Consider the following 15,903-nt stretch of genomic DNA (forward strand, 5'->3'; position numbering starts at 1 on the left):
TAGTGTCCAATAGTTACATTACACCGCATGGCAGCGTCCGATAGTCACATTACACCACACGGCAGCGTCCGATAGTTACATTACACCGCACGGCAGCGTACAATAGTTGCATTACACCACACGGCAGCGTCCGATAGTCACATTACACCACACGGCAGTGTCCGATAGTTACATTACACCGCACGGCAGCGTACAATAGTTGCATTACACCACACGGCAGTGTCCGATAGTCACATTACACCACACGGCAGCGTCCGATAGTCACATTACACCGCATGGCAGCGTCCGATAGTCACATTACACCACACGGCAGCGTCCGATAGTTACATTACACCGCACGACAGCGTACAATAGTTGCATTACACCACACGGCAGCGTCCGATAGTCACATTACACCGCATGGCAGCGTCCGATAGTCACATTACACCACACGGCAGCGTCCGATAGTTACATTACACCGCACGGCAGCGTACAATAGTCGCATTACACCGCACGGCAGCGTCCGATAGTCACATTACACCGCACGGCAGCGTCCGATAGTTACATTACACCGCACGGCAGCGTCCGAGAGTCACATTACACCGAGCGGCAGCGTCTGATAGTCACATTACACCGCATGGCAGCGTCCGATAGTCACATTACACCACACGGCACCGTCCGATAGTTACATTACACCGCACGGCAGCGTACAATAGTCGCATTACACCGCACGGCAGCGTCCGATAGTCACATTACACCGCACGGCAGCGTCCGATAGTTACATTACACCGCACGGCAGCGTCCGAGAGTCACATTACACCGAGCGGCAGCGTCTGATAGTCACATTACACCGCAAGGTAGTGTCCGATAGTCACATTACACCGCATGGCAGCGTCTGATAGTCACATTACACCGCAAGGTAGTGTCCGTATACACACTGGCCGGAATTCAATTGATTATCATGCATGATAAATTAAAACATTATGCCATTAAGGTCACAGAACATGCACACATAACTTTAAGTGTGAGAAAGTCCTGGGCATAGGGCTACACAGCATATACTCCTCTGTACCTCAAACCGCAGCTGCAGAACACCTCACAGATCACACAGGCGGGGAGCACTGCACTGCAGTGTACTGTCCAGTGGGCGGGGCTTAGAACGGCCCGGGGGTGTGGCTTCAGGCAACAGGGGCCAGGGCTCAGCAGTGGAAGAACGAGGGGGCTGAGTAAGTTTATAAAGGTCCCACAGAGACACAGCTTGGGATGGCAAGTGAGAAGAACTTTGAGCAATTGTGGGCACAGCTGTAGATGCACCAGGAGGCGGAGCTTATCGCGATCTGGGGGAGGAGCTTACTTCGATCCTGGGTATGTGCTTCATTGGTCAGTGACAGCTGCTGGCAGCTTCAGAGGGGAGAGGCAGAGCCTTGGCTCTCCGTGACAGGAGTCGGGTAAGGGAATGCTATTGGTGATGACAGGAGAAAAGTTTTTTTTTCCTGTCAACACTATCTGAACTGCAGGGGATCCGTGGGCCTATTTCCAGTGGGGGGCCCGGAGCTGCAGCTCCATCCGCCCCATTGTTAATCCGGCCCTGTCTACACCTCACTTCACTGTACATCAGAATAATCAGTGCCTTCTCTTGCTTAAGCCAGTATTGAGTAAAGGTGGGAACAAACCTCTCAGCACCATCAGACTAGATAAGTTGCGGTATCTCTGGGAGGGTATGGGTCGTTGGGTCGACACAACTTAGGTCGACAGTCATTAGGTCGACCACTATTGATTGACATGCATTAGGTCGACATGGTCATAAGGTCGACAGGCCAAAAGGTTGACATGAGTTTTTTTACTTTTTTTGGTGTCGTTCTCTTCGGAAAGTAACCGGGATCCCCAATTAGTGCACTGTGTCCCCTCGCCATGCTTCGGGCAAGGTGCCTCGCTCTGCTACCGCTGCGCTCGGCACAGGATACCGTTCCCAATCCTAGTCCACGTGGATCGTAAAGTATGAAAAGTCCAAAAATTTAAACAAAATGTGAAAAACTCATGTTGGCCTTTTGAACTGTCGACCTAGTACATGTCGACATAGTGACCCTGTCGAACTAATACATGTCGACCGAATGACTGTCGACCTACGCGGTGTCGACCTATTGACCGTATCCCCTCTGGGATTAGTTCATGTGCCATGACTAACTCCTTTTCCACTGCCGCAATAACCCAGGTTTATGCAAGGTTAACTCTGGTCGCAGAGTAATGGAAAAGGGTCTATGAAAATTAACCCGGGTCCAGTGATCCAGGAATTTCGACCTGGGTAGCTACTAGCGTCGGACCTGGTTAACGGTGCAGTGTAAACAGGTGATCTGTGTCCAGTTAAAAGGATAGCCAGAGCCGGGTAAAAGGTGCTTGGAGATTATGGGCCATATGCAATTGCGGTCGAATTGCCGCAAATGTCGAAAAACGGGGCATTTTCGACACAAAAAAATGATTCGACAATGCAATACAGTACTTTCCACACAAAAAACGGCAGTTTCAGATTCGACTTTTGCAATTCGACAGTTGTCAAATTCGACATTTCTGCAATGGTAAAAATGTGGCTTTTCGACAAAAGTATATTCAATTGAAGAATGTCGATTCGACAACAGTGCTTTTCGACAGTCATTTCGTCAATTTCAGTCTGCTTCATTTTGCTGGCGGGATCTAATAAATTTTTTTTAAAACATGTTTTTTTGTTTGTTTTTTTTGTGTTTTTTTTTGTTGCTAATAGCATATCTATTTATATTAGAAGGGATTATCTACTTGGTTTGTCTATTAGGAGCCACAAGTATTATTTTATATATTTTTAAAAGAACATATTTTTTTTTTTTTACTGACTAAAATAATATGGAGAGATCAGAGCATGTTTTTCAGTGGGATAGGGTGGGAAAGGGTTAAAAACCCTGAAATAAATGCGTGGGGTCCCCCCTCCTAAGCATAATCAGCCTCGGGCTCTTTGAGCCGGTCCTGGTTGTAAAAATACGGGGGGGAAATTAACAGGGGATCCCCCGTATTTTAACAACCAGCACCGGGCTCTGCATCCGGTCCTGGTGCAAAAAATACGGGGGACAAAAGACGTAGGGGTCCCCCGTATTTTTCACACCAGCACCGGGCTCCACTAGCTGGAGAGAGAATGCCACAGCCAGCGGACACTTTTATACCGGTCCCTGCGGCCGTGGCATTAAATCCCCAACTAGTCACCCCTGGCCAAGGTACCCTGGAGGAGTGGGGACCCCTTAAATCAAGGGGTCCCCCCCTCCAGCCACCCAAGGGCCAGGGGTGAAGCCCTAGGCTGTCCCCCCCCATCCAAGGGCGGCGGATGGGAGGCTGATAGCCAAGTGACAAAATAAAGAATATTGTTTTTTTGTAGCAGAACTACAAGTCCCAGCAAGCCTCCCCTGCAAGCTGGTACTTGGAGAACCACAAGTACCAGCATGCGGGGAGGAAACGGGCCCGCTGGTACCTGTAGTTCTACTGCAAAAAAAATACCCAAATAAAAACAGTACACACACACCGTGAAAGTACAACTTTATTACACACATGCACACCAACACACACATACTTACCTATGTTGACACGAGGCTTGGTCCCCTTCTCCACGTAGAATCCACGGTGTACCTGTAAATAAAATTATACTCACAAAAATCCTGTGTAGATCGGTCCTCTTCTTAGTTTGTAATCCACGTACTTGGCAAAATAATGAAACGCAAAACCCGATCCACGCACTGAAAAATGTGTAAACATGGGACCCCTTTCCCCGACTGCTGAGACCCCCCGTGACTCCTGTCAAAGAGGGTCCCTTGAGCCAATCAGGGAGCGCCACGTCGTGGCTCTCTCCTGATTGGCTGTGCGCGTCTGAGCTGTCAGGCGGCGCATAGCACATAGCCGCTCCATTATATTCAATGGTGGAAACTTTGCGGTCAGCGGTTGATCGCGAGTAACCTCAACCGCTGTCTTTGACAGGAGTCACGGGGGGTCCCGGCATCACATGGGACCCCTTTCAGTGTGTGGATCGGGTTTTGTGTTTTATTATTTTGCCAAGTACGTGGATTACAAACAAGAAGAGGACAGATGTACACAGGATTTTTGTGAGTATAATTTTATTTACAGGTAACCCGTGGATTTTACGTGGAGAAGGGTACCGACTCTTCGTGTCAACATAGGTAAGTATGTGTGTGTCGGTGTGCATCTATGTAATAAAGTTTTACTTTCACGGTGTGTGTACTGTTTTTTTTTACAGTAGAACTACAGGTACCAGCGGGCCCGTTTCCCCCGCATGCTGGTACTTGTGGTTCTCCAAGTACCAGCTTGCGGGGGGAGGCTTGCTGGGACTTGTAGTTCTGCTACAAAAAACAATATTCTTTATTTTTTCACTTGGCTATCAGCCTCCCATCCGCCGCCCTTGGATGGGGGGGACAGCCTCGGGCTTCACCCCTGGCCCTTGGGTGGCTGGAGGGGGGGACCCCTTGATTTAAGGGGTCCCCACTCCTCCAGGGTACCCCGGCCAGGGATGACTAGTTGGGGATTTAATGCCACGGCCGCAGGGACCGGTATAAAAGTGTCCCCTGGGTGTGGCATTATCTCTCCAGCTAGTGGAGCCCGGTGCTGGTGTTAAAAATACGGGGGACCCCTACGTCTTTTGTCCCCCGTATTTTTGGCACCAGGACCAGACGCAGAGCCCGGTGCTGGTTGTTAAAATACGGGGGATCCCCTGTTAATTTCCCCCCCATATTTTTACAACCAGGACCGGCTCAAAGAGCCCGAGGCTGGTTATGCTTAGGAGGGGGGACCCCACGCAAATTTTTTTCAGGGTTTTGTTACACACTTTTGTGCCGTCCATGAAGTCGAATCCAGGACGCACACTATCGTCAATTGGTCCGTTTTTATATATAGCAATTGGTGCTATATATATATATATATAAACAGCGCAGACATCATATATTATTTTTAGTAGTATATGGGCGCTGGGGTGTGAGCTGGCATACTCCCTCTGTGTTCTCTCTACAGGCTTCCCTGTGGGTCTGTCCCCTTTGGCCAGTGTGAGTGTGTGTGTGTCGGTACCGTGTGTCGACATGTCTGAGGCTGAGTGCTCCTTCCCGGAGGAAGTTACTGGGGGTGCAGAGAAGGATTTGGGAGTGACTCTGTCAGCACAGCCGACTGCTGATTGGGTGAATATATTGAGTACATTGAATGCAAATGTGGCGTTATTGTCTAAGAGGCTGGATAAATCTGATTCTCAGACACAAACGTGGAGAAAATCCATGAAGGACGCCTTGTCTCAGGTACAGACCCCCTCAGGGTCACAGAAACGTTCCTTTACCCAGATGGCAGATACGGATACCGACACGGACTCTGATTCCAGTGTCGACTTTAGTGAGGCCAGTTTACATCCAAAATTGGTAGAGTATTCAGTACATGATTGTGGCTATTAAAGATGTTTTACATATTTTTATGGCATATCCTTTCCCCTCTGACGACGGGGAGAAATGGGAGTCGTCTCCCAATGTGGACAAGGCTCTGTCCCGACTGTCCAAAAAGTGGTGCTTCCGTCTCCTGACACGGCTGCCCTCAAGGATCCTGCGGATCGCAAGCAGGAAACGTCATTAAAGGCCATTTATGTCACTACGGGTGCACTCCTCAGGCCTGCCGTGGCGTCGGCGTGGGTGAGTTGTGTTATTGCTAAGTGGGCTGATAATTTGGCATCTGACATGGATACCCTTGATAAGTATAACATTCTTTTGACTCTTGGTTATATCAGGGACGCTGCAGCTTACCTAAAGGATGCGGCGAGGGATATTGGCCTCTTGGGATCAAGGGCCAATGCCATGGTGGTCTCGGCCAGGAGGGCGCTGTGGATTCATCAATGGAATGCTGATGCCGACTCCAAGAAAGCTATGGAAGCTCTCCCTTTTAAAGGTAGTGTCTTGTTTGGTGATGGCCTTGCTGACCTGGTGTCTACCGCTACTGCGGGTAAGTCATCATTTCTTCCTTATATTCCCGCACAACAGAAAAAGGCGCCCCATTATCAGATGCAGTCCTTTCGGCCTAATAAATATAAAAAAGGAAGGGGCTCGTCCTTCCTCGCTTCAGAAGGTAGAGGAAGGGGAAAAAGGTCGCCTGCTGTGTCTGGCGCCCAGGACCAAAAGTCCTCCCCCGCCTCTGCCAAGTCAACCGCATGATGCTGGGGCTCCCCTACGGGAGTCCGTGCCGGTAGGGGCCCGTCTCCGAATCTTCAGTCAGGTCTGGTTTCAATCGGGCCTAGATCCTTGGGTCTTAGACATAGTGTCCCAAGGGTACAAACTGGAGTTTCAGGAGATGCCCCCCCTGCCGATTTTTCAAATCAGCCTTGCCAGTTTCTATTCCAGAAAGGGAAGTAGTAAATGCTGTGATACAAAAGCTGTGTCAACAGAGGGTCATTGTCCCGGTTCCCCCGTCCCAACGGGGAGAAGGGTTCTATTCGAGCCTCTTTGTCGTGCCAAAGCCGGACGGCTTGGTCAGACCGATCCTAAACCTAAAATCCCTCATTCCGTACTTGAAAACTTTCAAGTTCAAGATGGAATCTCTTCGAGCTGTGATCTCCAGCCTAGAAGGGGGGATTTTATGGCGTCAGTCGACATAAAAGATGCCTACTTACACGTCCCGATATATCCTCCTCATCAGGCCTTCCTGAGATTTGCGGTGCAGGATTGTCATTGCCAATTTCAGACGTTGACGTTTGGGCTTTCCACGGCTCCGAGGGTCTTCACCAAAGTGATGGTGGAAATGATGGTACTCCTACGCAATCAGGGTGTCACAATTATCCCGTACTTGGATGATCTCCTGATAAAGGCAAGATCAAAAGAGCAGTTGCTAAGAAATGTGGAACTCTCCTTGACGGTTCTGCAACATCATGGTTGGATTCTAAATTTACCAAAGTCTCAGTTGATCCCGACAAATCTAGACCATGGTCAAGGTGATTTTGAAACCAGCAAGAGTGTCGATTCATCAATGCACTCGAGTGCTAGGGAAGATGATTGCGGCTTACGAAGCCATTCCGTTTGGCAGGTTTCATGCCCGGGTGTTTCAGTGGTACGTGCTGAACAAATGGTCCGGGTCTCACCTGCACATGCACATGCACCGTTTAATAAGTCTATCTACCAGGACCAGAATTTCTCTCCTGTGGTGGCTGCAAAGTTCTCACCTTCTAGAGGGACGCAGGTTCGGAATCCAGGATTGGGTCCTACTGACCACAGATGCAAGTCTCCGAGGCTGGAGTGCAGTCACACAAGGAAGAAGTTTCCAGGGAAAATGGTCAGGCCAGGAATCTTGTCTCCACATAAATGTTCTGGAGTTAAGAGTCGGACAACATAACAGCGGTGGCGTACGTAAACCACCAGAGCGGAACAAAGAGCAGAGCGGCAATGGCGGAGACCACAAGAGTTCTCCGCTGGGCGGAACAGCACGTGAGCGCTCTGTCAGCAGTATTCCTTCCGGGCGTGGACAACTGGGAAGCAGACTTCCTCAGCAGACACGATCTCCATCCAGGAGAGTGGGCCCTTCATCAAGAGGTGTTTGCAGAAGTGACAAGGCGTTGGGGAATTCCTCAAATAGACATGATGGCGTCTCGCCTCAACAAGAAGCTTCCGAGGTATTGTTCCAGGTCAAGGGACCCCCAAGCCAGTGCAGTGGACGCCCTGGTAACTCCGTGGGTGTTTCAGTCGGTGTATGTGTTCCCTCCACTTCCTCTCATTCCGAGAGTGTTGAGGATCATAAGACGAACAAGGGTTCAGGCAATACTTGTTCCAGATTGGCCACGGAGGGCCTGTTATCCGGATCTTCAGGAATTGCTCATAGAAGATCCTTGGCCGCTTCCTCTCAGAGAGGACCTGTTACTGCAGGGGCCATGCGTATTTCCGGACTTAGCGCAGCTGCGTTTGACGGCGTGGAGGTTGAACGCCAAATCCTAGCTCGTAAAGGTATTCCCAAGGAAGTCATCCCCACTCTCCTTAAGGCTAGAAAAAAGGTCACGGCGAAGCATTATCACCGTATTTGGAGAAAATATGTGTTGTGGTGTGAAGCCAAAACCGCTCCTGCGGTGGAGTTTCACTTGGGTCGTTTCCTCCATTTTTTGCAGGCAGGCGTGGATGCAGGCCTGAAATTGGGTTCCATCAAAGTGCAGATTTCGGCTTTATCTATTTTCTTTCAAAAAGAATTGTCCGCCCTTCCTGAAGTTCAGACTTTCGTGAAGGGAGTGCTGCATATCCATCCTCCGTTTGTGCCACCCGTGGCACCGTGGGATCTTGAAGTGGTGTTACAATTTCTTATGTCTCACTGGTTTGAACCTTTGCGAAAGGTTGAGTTAAAGTTTCTAACTTGGAAAGTGGTCATGCTTTTGGCCTTGGCGTCCGCCAGGCGAGTGTCAGAATTGGCGGCTTTGTCTCACAAGAGCCCATATTTTTTATTTTTCATGTGGATAGAGCGGAATTGAGGACTCGTCAACAATTTCTGCCGAAGGTGGTTTCTTCATTTCACATAAATCAACCTATTGTGGTACCTGTGGCTACGGATGCTGTGGCAGTGCCAAAATCTCTTGATGTCGTAAGAGCTTTAAAAATGTATGCCGCCAGAACGGCTCTTGTTAGGAAAACGGAGGCTCTGTTTGTCCTGTATGCTTCCAACAAGATTGGAAATCCTGCTTCCAAGCAGACTATTGCACGCTGGATTTGTAATACGATTCAGCACGCTCATTCTTCGGCTGGGTTGCCGTTGCCGAAGTCAGTAAAGGCCCATTCTACCAGGAAGGTGGGCTCATCTTGGGCGGCTGCCCGAGGGGTCTCGGCGCTTCAGCTGTGCCGAGCAGCTACGTGGTCGGGTTCAAACACTTTTGCTAAGTTCTACAAGTTTGATATCCTGGCTGATGAGGACCTCATGTTTGCTCAATCGGTGCTGCAGAGTCGTCCGCACTCTCCCGCCCGGTCTGGAGCTTTGGTATAGACCCCATGGTCCTTTTGGAGTCCCCAGCATCCTCTAGGACGTAAGAGAAAATAGGATTTTAATACCTACCGGTAAAACCTTTTCTCCTAGTCCGTAGAGGATGCTGGGCGCCCATCCCAGTGCGTACTGTTACTTGCAGTTGTATTGTTGGTTGTTGTTTTCGGTTACACGACGGTTGTGTACCGGTTATGTTCAGCTTGTTGCTGTTTTTTTCGTTCATACTGTTATCTGGTATTCCTGCTAATCCAGTTGTACGGTGTGTTTGTGGTGTGAGCTGGTATGTATCTCACCCTTAGTTTAACAAAAATCCTTTTCCTCGAAATGTGCGTCTCCCCTGGGCACAGTTCCTATAACTGAGGTCTGGGGGAGGGGCATAGAGGGAGGAGCCAGTTCACACCCAGTAAAAGTCTTATAGTGTGCCCATGTCTCCTGCGAATTCCGTCTATACCCCATGGTCCTTTTGGAGTCCCCAGCATCCTCTACGGACTAGGAGAAAAGGATTTACCGGTAGGTATTAAAATCCTATTATTGTTAACAAGAAGTTACCTTGTAGTTAAATATACCATTGAAACTAGTAAACTCATTAAATAGAACCAAAAAAGTAGTAGTGCATTTAGCTTTCCACACATTTCTCCCACTTTGTGAGAACCCACTGTGGCATCCCCAGATAGCATAAGAATAAAATTGTGTATGCATTTTTTTTTTTTCTTTTAACCTAGTGTTCAGTACCTCATTAACATTTGCAATTACCTGTGCACAGCATATTTTTTTTTAAACTTGGACCTATAAATTATTACATGCAGCAGATACATGTAACATATTGTTTCATTTCCCCCCAGAACCGATGCATCCAGGCAAGCAGAGCTAGTGGGACCACCATTGCTTCCACCTCGCTAATCTGAAGCTGTAACCACAAGACCATCCTCTTTAATGGTAAGGGAAGACATTTGGCCTATATTTGGAATAAGTGTCTGGTAACAGGAAGTAATGACATTCCTCAGCATTGTACATCTGGTGCTTCTCAGAAGCTTATTACCCAACATTGCAGTGATACGTGACGTCTAGCGTCTCATACAGGAAACTTCAGATATGAGCCATGGCCCTGACCCGTTTCTCTCTAGATTGATTCCATCTTGGGAAATGGATGAAGTGCCCCTCCTCACAAGGAATTATCTTTTATTCACAAAGCACTTCATAACATTTCTTCAAATCCAGGCTGAATTAAGACACTCCATCACAGATCTGTGAGCATTACCTAGATTCATTGCTTATAATATCCCTTTTAGTATCATGACCAGGAGTTTTACTCCCAGCAACTGCATTACTCTTTGTAATAAAATAACAGATTATATGATTTTCTGGATTCTACCATTAAAGGAACTAATGTATAGAATTATCGATCAGGACTAGAGTGGCAAATGTTTGACATTATGCAAAATCTGATCAATGTCCTATCTTGTGAGAGTTATTCAACAGGGAGATGCATTTAAAAGGGTCATGTATCAATTGGCAAGGATGCTGTTTTTTGCTGCAATGCAACATTTTCCCCTAACTGATGCAGAACGCGCCGGCACTTGTGACCTGCCAGAACACATGCAGGGAGATGGAAGGGGGACGGAATACAACTGCATTATATATGTCCCATGTAATGTGTTGTCCTGGGTCTTACAGTCTGTGTTACCTGGTGGAAAGGTAAGTATAGTGCATGGGAATGCTCTTCTACAGGGTGTGGTGGCAGACCTGTTACTACAAAGGTGAGAGGGTAGACATATGTTACACAGAACTGGTGGGTGGATGTATTACTAGAGGTGAGAGGAGGTGGATGTTTTATTTCAGAGGTGGAGAATGGCTGTGTTACCGTAGAGATAAGAGGTGGATAAATGTGTTATTACAGCACTGAGGAGGCGGGGAAATGTTTTGTCAAAGAGAAAAGGGGTGGGGCATATGATACTATGATATAACATATAATAAAGAGATGGGATGAAGGGGGCTGTTTATTACAGAGGTGAGGGGATAATGTGATACTACCTAGGTGTGGGCAGAGAGTGTGTTTAATAGATGTGTGTGTGGTGGGGTGACTTCAGAGGTTTGGGGGCGAATGTGTTCCCATTGTGGTGATAAAGGGAGGAATATGCTATCCTGATGAAGTGGGATTGTGTTACTACTGAGGTGAAGGGGGGATACCGTATGTTACCCCAGAGTTGGGGGAGAGGAATGTGTTACTGTAGAGGTGAAGGGAAGGCATGTGTTTCTACAGAGGCAGATGTTGGGAGATATGATATAGAGAGGGGGCGTGCTGTACTACTTATTCATGACTTGTATGGGAGGCCACATTTTAATCCTAGTGAGGAATCTCCTATAAAAGCTGAGAAGCATGGGATAATTGGAGATATGTTTCTCTTTCCTGTAGTAAATCTATGTATTTCACAAGTTTAAACAAGTTAAACATTTTTTCGCAGTCTCTTACAATGAGCACAATCTCCCAGTGTGGCTCTTGGATCTTAAAGGTTGTGCACCTATGATTTTACCCTTTAAGGGGAAGATGCATTATGACTGCACATATTGTGCTATTAACGCAGCTCCTTCTCCACCGTCACCCAGGCAAAACAGGACTCATTAGCTCCAATACGTATTAACAGGTTAGCCACCAGAGTGGGTGAGAGAATGCTCTCTTCTCTGGTGATCTCGGCAAGTCTCGTAGCACATCTGCACCTAGTGCTGATATGCTGCGACATGTCTCCTGTCTTATGCCAGTGTATATGTTCAGGATATTCTATAACCACAAGAGGGTAAATTGTGTATGTGCAAGAAATCCTGGTGACTGGACTGGAAAGTAACACATAGCACCATCCATCAGCTTTGGAAAACTCAACTTTTCATCGCTTAGTTAGTGCCCCATATGCTTTGCAGTTTTATTTCTATAAGCCGAAGGCGCAGCTGGAGAAATCTCTGATTTTAAAATGGTCAACATTTTAAATCAGTTTAGAGAATTGATAATAACAACCCCTTTTTTGTTGAAAATGCTGCACAAAAAGGGTTTATCACCGCTTGCTACATATAAGGTGTGTACACACGGTGAGATTTTTTTCTTCCGATTCTGACTATATAGTCAGAATCGGAAGAAAAGTTAATGCAGATCGCAAGGTGACAGTCCCGCGGTCCCGCGTGGTCGGCATCGAAAGAAAAAATTAGCTGTGCAGGCAAGTCAATTTTGGCTATCTCTATAGAAGAGATAGTCAAAATCGGGACTTAGCCAAAATCGCACATAGCAAGTATCGCAAGCACACTCATTATGTGCTTGCGATACTGGCTAAGTGCCGACCCGGCCCCTGTCGCATAGTGAGAATCGGGCATAGCCCGAATCTCACCGTGTGTACACACCCTTAGTTGTACAGACGTGCATTGCATCTTAACGGAAAATGTAATTGAAAACCCTAAGGGGCCCATTTATCAATAAATATTTGGGGCTTATTCACCAAAAACGCTAATTTCTTTTTTTTTTCTTTTTTTTTCTTTTTTTTTTTTGGGGGGGGGGGGTAACCACAAATATTTAGAATCACCTAAATGTATAACTGAGGGACCACAGCAGATATCTCCGATATCTGCTATGATCCCTACATTCACGACTGCATCTGCAACCCCCATCGCTTTCTATAGGGGTTCCGATGCTGCCGGATTTACTGTATCCAGAATGAGAAGATTCAACGCCATCTGAAGATGGCATTAGCCTGTTGTAGCTACAGATTGCAGAAATCACTAGTAGAGGGTTCCTCCGGAACCCTCTCCGGCAGTGCATGTGTGGAAGCAGACCACTCATGCACAGGAGTCCAGGCACTGATGCGAGCACAGTGCAGGGATGGGCTGCCCTTTCCCTGCTTGTGCAACTTCATACATCTGCCAGTTGTGTGCACATCCTGCATTGTGATCTTGGGGCGCTATCACCACTCCAAGATCAAATTACAACTGCATAATTGCTGAGTGGCCCCCTAAAAATCTAAAAACTAGTACACAGATAAACTAATGTTTATTTCAACTCACAAAAAATTGTACAATAGGCCCCTTTGCATCCGGCGCATCTTCTCTCAAGGCGATACAACTTCTGATCAGAAATATGATAGAGATTGGGATTTGCATCTTGTTCTGGGTGACTGTGATTGGACTATGATTTTTCAAACTACATTTAACAGTTCTGTGAGCTACTCTGTGATCAAGACACAATTAAGGGTTTTGTCAAGTTGATACACATGTTCCCTTACCTTCGCTTAGATGTTCCCTAATGTTCCAGATAGCTGTCTGCGTTGTACCCTGGCAGAATGCTCCCCGTTACATATTTGGTGGGAATACAGAGGACAGTACAGACGGTGTAATGGTTAGCATTACTGCCTCACAGTACTGAGGTCATGGGTTCGATTCCCACCATGGCCCTAACTGTGCGGAGTTTGTATATTCTCCCCGTACTTGCGTATGTTTCCTCTGGGAACTCCGGTTTCCTCCCTCAATCCAAAAATATACTGGTAGGTTAATTGGCTCCCAACAAAATTAACCCTAGCGTGAATAATAGGATTTTAATACCTACCGGTAAATCCTTTTCTCCTAGTCCTAGGGATACGGACACAGCAGGAGACTGGGAAGAACTCTGAAAAAGGTTCTTAAATACTGGCACTTCAAAAAGCCGTGAGCCGCACGGAGGAGTGTAAGCCGGAGTGATCGGAGACTGGGAGCCGCCAGCCGCAGCCGCTAATTGAGCTCCCCACAGCCGTACAGACTGTACGGCTTTCATCATAAGCCGGAACAACCAGAGAACGGGAGCCGCCAGCCGCAGTCGCTAATTACGCTCCCCGCAGTCGTACAGGCAGTACAGCTTTCATCATCAGCTGGAGCGGTCAGAGCACAGGAGCCGCTAGCTGAAGCTGTCAATTGGGCTCACCATAGCCGCACAGGCTGCCCAGATATACAACCCTCTGAACCCGGCATATAAGGTAGGGAAAAACAGGGAAAGTTATCTCATATAATTTGATGGATATTTAAACCTTTAAAAACAATCAATTCTCACCTCCTGCACTTTTTCAAAAAAGAGCTGTAACATTATCACACTAATCAAATTTCTTTTTACAGGTATGTGCGTTTAGTTATACAAGCGCTCTTTTTTAATATTTTAAATGGTTTATGTGGAAGGACGAAACCACCTTTGGAAGAAATTGTTGACGAGTTCTTAATTCATGGAAGATCAGGTAAGGGCTCTTGTGAGACAAGGCCCCCCAACTCAGACACCCGCCTTGCGGATGCCAAGGCCAAAAGCATCACCACTTTCCAAGTGAGAAACTTAAATTCTATCTCCTGCAGAGGTTCAAACCAATCTGATTGAAGGATCTGCAATACCACATTAAGGTCCCATGGTGCCACTGGTGACACAAATGGAGGCTGGATGTGCAGAACCCCTTTCACGAACGTCTGAACTTCTGGAAAGGAGGCCAATTGTTTTTGAAAGAAAACTGATAAGGCCGAAATCTGGACCTTGATTGACCCCAATCTAAGGCCCGCATCCACACCAGCCTGCAGAAAATGGAGAAAAACGTTCCAACTCTTCCGTAGGAGCCTTCTTGGATTCACACCAAGACACATATTTTCTCCAAATACGGTGGTAATGTTTAGATGTTACTCCTTTCCTGGCCTGAATAAGAGTGGGGATGACTTCCTTGGGAATACCCTTTTGGGCTAGGATCCGGCGCTCAACAGCCATGCCGTCAAACGTAGCCGTGGTAAGTCTTGATACACACATGGCCCCTGCTGTAGTAGGTCCTCTCGAGGAGGAAGAGGCCGAGGATCTTCTATGAGCAACTCCTGAAGATCTGGATACCAAGCCCTCCTTGGCCAGCCTGGGGCAATGAAGATTGCTCGAACTCTTGTTCTACTTATTATTTTGAGAACTTTTGGAATCAGTGGAAGTGGAGGGAAAACATATACCGACCGAAACACCCACTGGTTCACCAGTGCATCCACTGCTATTTCTTGAGGGTCTCTCGACCTGGAACAATATCTCTGAAGCTTCTTGTTTAGACGAGATGCCATCATGTCTACTTGAGGAACTCCCCAAAGACTTGTCACCTCTGCGAAGACTTCTTGGTGGAGGTCCCACTCTCCTGGATGGAGATCGTGTCTGCTGAGGAAGTCTGCTTCCCAGTTGTCCACTCCCGGAATGAAAATTGCTTACAGAGCTCTTACATGTCTTTCTGCCCAGAGGAGGATCTTCGTCACCTCTGCCATTGCCGCTCTGCTTTTCGTTCGGTTTATTTACGCGACTGCTGTTACATTGTCCAACTGGATCTGCATGGGGTGATCTTGAAGAAGATGTACCGCTTGTAGAAGGCCGTTGTAAATGGCTCTCAATTCCAGAACGTTGATGTGAAGGCAGGCTTCCTGACTTGACCATTTTCCTTGGAAGCTTTCCCCCTGTGTGACAGCTCCCCAGCCTCGAAGACTTGCATCCGTGGTTATTAGGACCCAGTCGTGAATCCCAAACCTGCGTCCCTCTAGTAGGTGAGAACTGTGTAGTCACAACCAGGAGCGAAATCCTGGCTTTGTGGGACAGGATTATTCCGGTGCATGTGTAGGTGAGATCCAGAACACTTGTCCAACATGTCCCAGTGGAATACTCTGGCATGAAATCGGCCAAACTATATGGCCTCGTAGGCCGCTACCATTTTCCCCAACAACCGAATGCATTGATGGATTAACACGCTTGTTGGTTTCAATATTTGTTTGACCATTTTCTGGATTTCCAGAGCCTTTTCCAGAGCCTTTTGGAGAAATACTCTCCGTACTTCTGTGTCCAGAATCATCCCTAAAAAGGACAATCTTGTCGTCGGTTCCAACTGCGACTTTTGGAAAATTCATGATCCAACCGTGTTGTAGGAGTATTGACAGGGA

At 47.4% G+C, this 15,903-nt stretch overlaps 1 protein-coding gene across 1 annotated transcript in view; it reads left to right on the top strand.

Moving 5' to 3' along the window:
* The window catches only part of DIPK1A (divergent protein kinase domain 1A), a 293,300-nt gene that overhangs the window by 211,908 nt on the left and 65,489 nt on the right, over positions 1 to 15,903 (top strand). The window contains exon 2 of the mRNA XM_063939879.1: positions 9,816 to 9,909. Within this exon, the coding sequence (XP_063795949.1) occupies positions 9,907 to 9,909 (3 nt within the window). The 5' untranslated portion in view covers positions 9,816 to 9,906. The remainder of the gene's footprint in view (positions 1 to 9,815; positions 9,910 to 15,903) is intronic.

This window comes from Pseudophryne corroboree, chromosome 9 (assembly GCF_028390025.1).
Source record: "Pseudophryne corroboree isolate aPseCor3 chromosome 9, aPseCor3.hap2, whole genome shotgun sequence".
Taxonomy (NCBI): Eukaryota; Metazoa; Chordata; class Amphibia; order Anura; family Myobatrachidae; genus Pseudophryne; species Pseudophryne corroboree.